At 33.3% G+C, this 10,536-nt stretch overlaps 1 protein-coding gene and 1 long non-coding RNA gene across 2 annotated transcripts; both read left to right on the forward strand.

The window, feature by feature from the left end:
* Nucleotides 1-353: 353 nt before the first annotated feature.
* LOC120192838 (protein STRUBBELIG-RECEPTOR FAMILY 4-like) lies at nt 354-1,187 on the forward strand. Its single transcript, XM_039195552.1, has 2 exons — nt 354-821; nt 929-1,187. Exons 1-2 carry the CDS (start codon nt 499-501, stop codon nt 930-932), a joined length of 327 nt encoding a protein of 108 aa, XP_039051483.1. The 5' UTR covers nt 354-498; the 3' UTR covers nt 933-1,187.
* Nucleotides 1,188-3,845: 2,658 nt separating this feature from the next.
* LOC120192845 lies at nt 3,846-5,401 on the forward strand. Its single transcript, XR_005522806.1, has 3 exons — nt 3,846-3,949; nt 4,071-4,275; nt 4,958-5,401. It is a non-coding gene; the product is annotated as an uncharacterized LOC120192845 (long non-coding RNA).
* The last annotated feature ends 5,135 nt before the right edge of the window (nt 5,402-10,536 follow it).

The following is a 10,536-nucleotide window of genomic DNA, read 5'->3' on the forward strand; positions in this document are numbered from 1 at the left end:
CCACCAGCTTAATTAAATTAAACTAACCACTAAAAAGTTACGATTCCCTTCATGTCACATTCTGTTTAAAAGTCAGTTTTGCCCTTGTCTTTTTGCAGTTATCGATGAAGCAAGCAAGACTGGAAAGGAAATGTATGGTGTTATGTGTGTCAATTTATAAACTCGTTTTTCTTTTCAGAATTTTGATTATCATATATTATGTGTTAATGTATCTGTAATGCTAATTCAGAATTTTTAAGTTTGCCTCTAAGGCTTCACCTTTGGTTCAATAATTTGTGTTGTTTTTACATGTCAAAGAACTGGCCTTTTTGCTCTATATCTCCTAAATCTTTGTTTTTTTTTTTTTCATTCTTGTTTAGTGTCTCCCCCAGAATCTCTGAAATCTAAAGTACGTTCTTTTAATCTGTTTGATGCAAGATTTGAAGTGGGTATTTGAAGAAACCGCCATTGGTGCTCAAATGAAGCTTCTTTGACAGTAGCTTGAGGTGATCCGGTGCAATGCAGCTTTATAAATCTGCAATGGGAAAGAAGTTTGCTTCAGTGCTTCTTTTCTCTCTTGTTACAGTGATTTTCTGTACCACTGACCCGGGTGACCTTTATGTTCTAATGCAATTCAGAGATGGACTTGAGAATCCTGACCTCTTGGAGTGGCCTGAAAATGGCGGTGACCCTTGTGGTCCTCCGAGCTGGAGCCATGTATTCTGTGATGAAGAGTCCCGGGTCACTCAGAATGAAGCTCAAGGTGTGGGCTTGAAGGGTACTTTGCCCCAAAACTTGAACAAGCTCTCCATGCTCAAGAACATAGGTCTCCAAAGAAACCAGTTGAGTGGAAAGCTGCCATCTTTCGATGGCTTGTCGAATTTGCAGTATGCTTATTTGGATTACAACATTTTTGATTCAATCCCGACTGATTTCTTTGATGGTTTAGATGATTTGCAAGTGTTGGCATTGGATCACAACAATTTTAATGCCACAAGTGGCTGGTCATTCCCCAAGGCTTTACAAAACTCGGCTCAATTGACTAACCTTTCTTGTATGAACTGTAATTTGATTGGTTCATTGCCAGATTTTCTTGGTTCCATGCCTTCCTTGACAAACTTGAAGCTTTCTGGTAATAGTTTGTCTGGTGAAATCCCGAGGACCTTCAATGGCAGTGCTGTGCAGATGCTTTGGTTGAATGGGAATCAATTCACACTTCTCTACAATTGGATTGTTGCTCAATAAGGGCGATTGTTATCTGATCTCCCTGCTCTAAAGGTGTTTTATGTGAGTAGGGACGCTAATAGAGTTGCTCATGCTTTGGCTAAATGGGCCTTATCGAACCACAATCCAGTTAATTTTTTCCTGAATAAACCTGATTGTATTAAACAACTTGTAATCGAGGATGCTATTGGAATATAAGCAATATTTATTTCAAAAAAAAAAAGATGTAATTTATCATAATACTATCTGAAAATACCACTGCAGGATTCTTTACTTTGCTGTAAGGTTGAAACCCTATGCATAATAATAGACAGATAAAATTCATATGATTTTGCAACAAATGATATCAACTTCTTAAGGCATTGCTTGGGTTGAATTCTACAATATCAAACATCTACTGAGTAATTGAGTAAGAACCTAGTCCGGTCAACAGCAGATGCACCAGCCTGCTCGGCAAGCTGTGGTTTCTAAGCATAAGCCACAACAGCGCCGTCAGGGCACACTAATGGCATATGCAAACCCCAACAATTTTACTCCCCGACTCATTCAAGACTCCAGCCATATTCCTCCAGCTGCTTTCCTAACGGGAAAAATAAAATAAAATCAAATACCACATCAATTCTAATATTAGACGAGTTTTCCAATTCTTTCTTTTCTGTTTACCAACAGTGAGGAGGTCTTGGAGGTGTTGCCGCATGGACAAAAAAATGTTAAGCCCGACTTTTATTATTGATTATTTCATTGACCCGACTCACCACGTTATCTATGGTTTTAATGAATGATAGTTACGAATTTTAAAATAATTTCCAAATAACCACGTACTTTTTATTTATGCATAAGAAAAATATGAAGATTCACATTGGAAACAAATTATATGGACAAATACTATTGGTTGAGACCACAAATGACCGGCTGATCCGAGACCATTTAATAATTTCTCCCTATTGGGCTCACGCAGTGACGTGGAATTGATAGAATTTAGGGCTCATGCAGTGACGTTGAACTGATAGAATTTAGGGGTTAACTTATTTTTTTTAAATAGAGGTTTAAATTAAAATTTTCAATTTTTTTGAAGGGATCAATTTACATTTAAAAAAAATTGTGTTCTAACTAAATTTTTTAAAATTTTGAGACTTCATGAGAATCAAAATTTTTAAAAATTATGGGAGGGTTTAATTAATAACATTAAAAAAATTAAAACTTAATCTAAATTTTTATAAATTTTATGGGGTCAAATTAAAATTTTCTAAAATTTCAAAGGTCTAAATTATAATTTTTCAATATTTGGGAGGCCTTGGCCCCTACATGTCTTTATTGTGATATGTCTCTTGTCTAGTGATGCTTGTCGATTGTGATTTGGTTAGTATTGAATTTGTGTTCATTAAAAATATTTGTTGCTCAACTCGATTCGTTGTTCATTAAGCTCACTAAAATTTTGTTCCGTTAAAAAATTTGTTGCTCGATTTGATTCGTTGCTTTTAAGCTCGTTAAGATTGTTACTCGTTGCTCATTAAGTTCACCAGAATTTTTACTTTTTCTTAACAATAGGTAATATTTATTAACATACTATATAGAGCTTAATATAAATATAATTTAATAAATTTAACAAAAATTTTATCAAAAGAGTGTATGAAGTAATTTTAAAATCTAAATTCTAAAGTAATAATACATATATATTAAACTAATAATTAAGATTTAATTTTTGGATGTAACAAAATAATAATTATCTATTATTAAATTAATAATTTTTTTGCATAAAATAATTTTTTAAGATAAATACTAAAAAATTATAAAGAGCTTAACGAGCTGCTCTCGAGTTTATCGAGTCGAGTTGAACTTTGCTCGACTCAACTTGTTAAGATCTTAAATCAAACTCGAGTTTAATTCGAACTTTGATCAAGTTTTGACCAATTCAATTTCGAGTTGCTCAACTCATTAAGTAAACTTAACTTAGACTCACGAAAATTAATGATCGAGCGACTAAAACATAATAAATTGATAGCATAAGTGACTAAATTGTAACGTTGTAAAACCTATAAGCGAAATCAGATGTGCTTAAAACAAGAGGGATCACAGTGTTGTTTACCCCTAATATTTGATATCTATTCCATGCATCGACCTTCTATATCTCTCTCCAACTCTAAGCAGAGAAACAGTAACGTCATTTTGAAAAAACAAATTGCCCCCCCTCCTTGTGTACGCTTAGTTTCCAGTTCCACCCCCCAAAACCCGGAAAATAAAAACAGAATCTCTCTTTACGACTTCCCTTTTGTCCCAAAACCCGAAACAATGGCGAATGAGTTCCTTAACTTTCCTCCAAATTTGGATGATGGTGAACTTTGGCTCCCTTCTGATATTTTCCTCAACGAAGTTCCTTCCAAAATCAAGCCCCGCCTTCACCACCATAATTCCCCTTATCTCCCTTCCTCTTGCGTGGAAGACTTAGCTTCTCGTCTTGCCGCTCTTAAACTTCCTAAGCATCACCAAAAACTACCCAAAGCTATCAACTTTGAGGTTCTTTTCTAAAGCCTTTACATTTTCTCTTGCAAGCATCTCTTTTTTCCTCTTGTTTTCTTGCTTTCTTACACCCACTTTGCAGAGGCTTCAAGAACCGGTTTGTTACGGTACGGTTAATAGGAGTGGTTTGGAAGCGGGTCGAAGCTTTTTCGGTTTAAGAAACGGTCCGTTTCTTGGAGAGACCAAACCGGATTATGAATGTCAGTTCGTGAAACCAACTCAAGCTCAGGTACTTATGTTTTGGGTTTGATTCCATGAACAGTCTTTTCACATTTCAGTGTTCTTTACCTTTTTTATTATTTTTCTTTCTTTTTGCAGTATTGATGGTATGATATTATTTATTTTTGTAGGTTGAGAGCTACGTTGAAGCCAGGGCTAGGGTTCTGCAAAGGCAACAAAACCGGCTTTTTCAAAACCGGGATTTGCCATTTCAAGCAAAAGGTTTTAATAATAATAAGTTCGGGTTAGGTGGTGGTTTGGTGAGAGCATCGGGAGGCACCGGAGTTTTTCATCCTCGCGTTCTTAACACTACTTTTGATTCCGAAAAGAAACAAGGTAAAGTTTCTTTCTTTTTTTGATACGTTCTGTTTAGAAAAATTATATTTTTGGGTATTGAAGATGAACTGCTTTGTTTTTAAACTTTTTGTGTTTGGGTTCTGAGTTTTAGCATTGAAGCATGTGGTTTTCTTCTGCAGTTTGTTGCACTGCTGGTGTAATGTTTGTTCATTGTTGTTTCACATTTTGCAGTGAAACACTTTTATGAGAAAAATTTCAGCATGAAAGAATACAACTAAATATTGTCTTTGTATCTGTTACAATTATACTGGTTTGGCGAATTATTAGGTTATTAATAACGAAGGTAAAGATGGATGAAATTCCATTTAATGCAAGATTTATTGTAACTTGGACTTTGGCTTGTGAGTGTTGAATACGGTATGTGGCGTAACTTGGACTTCGGCTAGTGAGTGTTGAATAAAGTACGTGTCATGCTTATGTTCTATTTTTGCTAAGGGTTCGGAAGGATAGGTTTGTATAATCTTCTTCTTGCTTGCTTGGTGTGCCTGCAAAGGGAAAGTTTTCTTTTTCTATAACATTTCTAGCGGCCACTATATTTTGGATATTGCTTCACTTACACGTGGTAGATCAACTATGCAGAGTTGCTGTAATCTCTTGATTCTTTATGGCTCTCCTCTATACATGCTTATTATACGTATATGTGTATGTAATGCTATGACAGGTCTGAGAAATAGGCAATCATAAGAGATTCAAGTTAGCCGAGAGATGAAGGCCATGAAAGGGGTAGGTCTTGTGAAGCAAGAGGGTTGCTATTGTCATCTTCCACCAGTGATGTGGTTTCCTAGGGACTGGATTTAGTCACCTTCAATCAGCTTCCATTTTGTGTGCATGTGATTTGCCATGAAAAGATATGATAAATGACTGAATAAGACATATTTGCGGTAGAATGAAGTAGATAGAAGGTGAAATAAACTTGGGGTTTCATGCAAATCTTGTATAAGAGACGAGATGCTTTTGTAGTTAGTATTGGTATAATAGTGTCCTTGATTTAGCTTTTGTAGAGATAGATATGAATAATGCTTTTGAAAGGCATTCATGGTGAGGAATTGGCTGTTTTGCCATCCTTTTGTATTATGTTTGATGTAGCAATGCAGAATATTTAAGGCTCCTTTGAATTCAAAGCACTTTTGCTTTTTATGCTTTCTTGGGTTTCCCATTGTTGATGAAAAGACAGCAGTGAGCATTTACGGCTCCCTATTCAGACAGAGCACACTATGAGGGTGTACTATTTATTACTGAAAATATATCAGATAAAAAAGCCAAAACTTGTATTTTAAATACGAGTTATGATATTGTATATCATTGTTTTTTATTTTGGTCTGCACCTTTTCTTTTGTTTTACACAGCTTGCACCTTTTCTTTTTATACATTTGAGTGATGTCTATTTGCTGCTTTTTTTTTTTATCGAAATATGACTCGTACATTTAATAATTACTTGTCAGACATATTATCTCTTAATACTATTAATCTAGTATTATTTTTGATAAAGTGAGGATCGTCATTCGTGTTTTTGATGATTCTGTCCGAGTTAACGTCACATAAAAAAAGACATAAATAGTGATCCATGTCTTATTTAATTTTGTCTGAGCTGGCGCACCGCTCAAATACCCCCTTCCCACATCTATGAAACCCGTCTACTCCTATTCTCTTCCTATAAATATCGTACCTAAATACAACATTCAAACCACACTTAAATATCAAATTCTCTCATTCTTTCGAGTATTAATCTTTTTATTAAGAAGTTAAAATATTTTTATTGTATTATAATGAATCATTACTTTATTATTCCATTAAATTTTATTATACTAATTCTTTTTATTAATTTTGTAATTATAAAATGAAAGATGGTTTATTACGTTTAGATGAGAATCATACCTCGAGACATTTTGCCAATACAATAATAATTTTAAATTCTGTATATTAGATCCATTCAATCGTAACCTTAAGTTAGAGATATCTACTCGTGTATGGCCGTATTTGGTCGAGGCTAGATTCGATTACGTAGCAAAATATGAAGGACACTGTAACCTTGAATCCAACCTTATTTCTGCATTGGTTGAGAGATGGAGACCAGAGACACACATTCCATCTTTTGTGTGGATAGTGTCAACACACATTTTCATCCGTGTACAACACTCTCAACAACCCCAATTTAGTAGAATTTAGAAAACAAACATAACGTTAGAGTTTTACTAGGATTCAAACTCCTAAAAATAGGATCCATAAGCATTATAAATAGCCATTGTAACTCACTATTGTAACACACAATTGATAGACGAAATACGAACAGAAAATTGGAGCAATCAAAGTATTTTTTTGGCAAAGTTTCGAAGGCAACAAAGGTAAAAAAACCTTACCTTTTTTGGTTGTTAGGCTTGCATGTGTCGTTTGTTTCTTGCTTTCGATTTGTAAAACCACAAAAACTCAAAAGGCCGATGACTGGAGGGTTTTTTTTGAAACTAACTTTTTAGATCTACGGAACCCCGAGGTTATTTTGTGAAAATCGTTCGGACATTTGGAAAGAGGAGGGGAAGAACTTTAAAAAATTCAATTTTTTTATATTTTATTTTTTTCTTAATATTATTATTATATATACTTCATTATTATTATTATTATTATATTTTATATGTTTTATTTTGTTTTATTTTTTTAATTTATTATTATTTTTAAAACATTTTATTTATATGCATATTCATTATTTTTTTATCTTATTTTATTTCATTTCCCTACCATTATTATTTTTTCTCTCTATTATTTATCTATATGTATTATTATTATATATATATACATTTTTTCCATTTATTTTTTATTTTTTTGCAAATATTATATTTATTATTACATATATACATATATTTTATTTATTATTCTTATACCCTTCTATTTTTATTTTCTTTTATTACTCTTTACTTACTGTTTTTATTATTATTATTATTATTATCATTATTCTATTTTATTTATTTCTATTTACCCATTTTTCCTCTATTTCATTTTTATTTTTATTCCTTATCTTTATTTTTTTATCTTCTTTACATTTGTTTTATTTATTTGTATTTTCTTTTTTTATTTACTCATTTATTATGTATATATTATTATCATTATTATTCTTTTTTCTTCATTTTATTTTTCTTATTGTATTCATTTTTATCTTCACTCTTTTTTTATTCCTTTATTTCGGTCATTTTTTTATTTTTTTATTTTTTTATTCTATTTATTTTTATTTTTTTATCTAACACGTTTCTTGACTCTCTTAAGGGTACACCTTTAAAACTATCTAAGGTAAGTAATTGTGATCATATTTTTACCTTTTAATTTTAAACTACAATTTTCTTAATTTAAGACAATTGGAAATTGAGTAGTACCGAAAGAGCAGCTCAAGGGTGCTAACCCTTCCTTGACTGTAACCGATTCCTGAATCCGACACATCTTTGGAAAGAAGCAAATCAAGTAAGAAATAGGGTATCCGATCAACCCATTTGTTTTAAAATAAATGATCAGTGGCGACTCCAATTCGTTTAATCCAAGTCGAAGCCCAATTTCAAGGCCCACACGAAAGACGGTTCCGATAGCTTGGCGACTCCGCTAGGGAACAGTAAGTGAGTCAGGCTAAGGTAATTTCCAGTTGTCTTTTTAACGAAAAGGGTAAGTTTAAATTTTAAGGTAGCATTTCGATCCTTATTGCTTACTTTTGATTATATTTTCGAGTAAATAGTTGTACTAACCATTTTATAATGATTTCAGCCTTCAAAGTTTGTTTCTCACTTAAGGCTCTAAACTCGAGTTCTAAACCCTATTTAAGTGGGGGTGAAAGCGACGCATTCGTGTGATTTTATTCACCACACATGCCTAACAAGTAGCATTCGGGATTCATATACCTTATGTCTTCGTGTGAATTTATTCACCGTGCGGGCATAAGGGAATGTTTCCTCTCGAGTTTAACTTAGTGCACACAAGCTTGTAATGGGCTTAGGACTAGGGGTCTGGCAAGCCCAAGGGGGCACCAGCAAGGAGAACTCGGGTACCTTTTTAGAACCTAAACCAGGAGATTACAAGGAATTAGAGATCACCCCAAAACCTCATTCTAGACTCTAGGCTTCTTTGATTTTATTTCTTGTTTTACTTTCTGTTCAAAGCATGCGAACTAGACAAATATGCGGTTAGGATTTGTTTGAAATTAGCATGCATGATAGAGATCATGTCCGGGTAGGAATAATAAGCATGTGGGGTAGGATTTTTCATTTTTATTATTGTTTTGATTTACCTCACTAACTCTTTTTTATTTTTGTTATCTTTTATTTTAATTTTCATCATTTGTATCATTAAAAAAAGAGGTGTTGATAAAAAACGTGTTCGTTAACTGTAAATAATTCGCATTAATGAACAAAGGGGTTGTAATACAAGAGGTGAAAAACGCAGGAGTCCGACTATGGTCAGAAAAGACTCAGAAAGAAAAGAAGGACAATCTGCAAGGCAACTATGTGTCACATTCGATCAAGAAGACGTGGTGCCCACAATCAAATACATCACAAGTTAAATTTTCAAAAATAGGTTGATAAAGGTGGCAGGGGTAACACGAGAAAAAGGTTACTGACCTCGAGAGTCCCTTCAAAGACAACAAGAACAAGCTGACAAAACGATAGCTGAATTGGAAGCCATTGTCGATAAATTCAAGAAACAATCGAATGAACTTCAGATAATCCCTTTGATGGAGGATTTCAATGGCGTTTTCGTTATAGAACAGGTTCAACAAAGGATGAAAGCTAGAGATGCAGTCATTCGATACTTCTGGGAACTGGTTTAAAAGATTTAGTCAGGATATACCTTTAAATATGTTTATTGTCTCTTAAAAGATAAAACACTTTTGTCCCAATAAGGATTATTTATAATAACATACATGTTTTCGAATCAATGCCTCAAACATTTCATGCATTTTTGCATTTTACATCTACATTTCATTTTTAAGTATTTTCATAAACATGAAATTTCTTCGTGGAGGATTCGATGAAGTGTTCTTAACCACGTCACACCACATGAAAACAATATTTTAATAATTAAAAGAAAAATTGAAATCAGTACTGTGGGAGCCTGATCAGCTGATTATAGGACTAAGCCTGCTAGGATGATATGAGAAAATAGTCCACATATCCTAAGGGCTACAATGTTGAAGTTGTTTGCAATTACCACATAGGAAGCTTCAGTTATTCATCTAAGAACTGTGAGTGCAAGATCCAAAACCCGATGGATTCAGGGGCATGGACAGTTGAAGAAGGGGGCATGACATTTACCATTTGCATTGAGAGCATTGTTTTGTTTGAACACGCTTTTTCATGTTTGTTTAATCTTTTAAACGATTGAATTTATGCTACCTTTTAAGGTGGAATAATTGAACAAATTTTAATATTTAGTTCTTCGAATATTAAATGAATTAAGGATTCTTTTAATTCTTCAAGAATTATAGATTTTTGACATATGACAAGATTAGACCTTTCTTATCCTGTCTCAAATCCCAAAATAAAATACCTTGATTCTTTACCCAAAATAACTCATGGTCATTACCAAAAGACCAAATTTTGACATTATCACCCTTTGAAACTTTTGAACCTTTCTTTGAGTAAATAAAGTCACACCATTTTCTTTTTAGACTCAAAATTGACCTTTTTATACCATTAAAACCCAAGGCATTGAGTTGTTTTTTTGAACATGAGCATTCTTCTAAGACACAACTTGGGGCATCTCGCAGAGAGCCTGAACATTGAGACATGTCGGGAGCAAGAAGCAGAAAGAAGAATTCATTTGAAATAATTCTATCATACATTAATTACATTATTTTCATGTGAATAAAATTAATCCTGAAAATCTATCCCCTTAGGGATACCTCTTCCGTGAAGACTTCCATATATGAAATGATGAACGACTTTCTTTCTTCATCTCTTCACAACAGGAGAAAATATATATCCCTTGTGTCCCCTTTTGAGCCTATAGTGTTTTTCTTCTGATTCAACCCTAACCAAGGATCACCCTCCACATTAGGGGGCAAGGTGGAAAAAAGTAACTCACATGAGTGAAGACATCAATCCAAAGGAGATACCAAATGCCAAGTGCGAAGATCCAATCAGAACAAAAAAAAGAGAAAAAACAAAGGAAAAAACAAAGATAAAATAAAAAAGAGAAACAAAAACTAAGAAAAAAGTGAAGAAAGAAGAAGACAAGACACATATGCAAAGATTCTCTCGATTCAAATGA

This window comes from Hibiscus syriacus, unplaced genomic scaffold, assembly GCF_006381635.1.
Source record: "Hibiscus syriacus cultivar Baekdansim isolate YM2019G1 unplaced genomic scaffold, ASM638163v2 tig00116982_pilon, whole genome shotgun sequence".
In the NCBI taxonomy this organism is placed as follows: Eukaryota; Viridiplantae; Streptophyta; class Magnoliopsida; order Malvales; family Malvaceae; genus Hibiscus; species Hibiscus syriacus.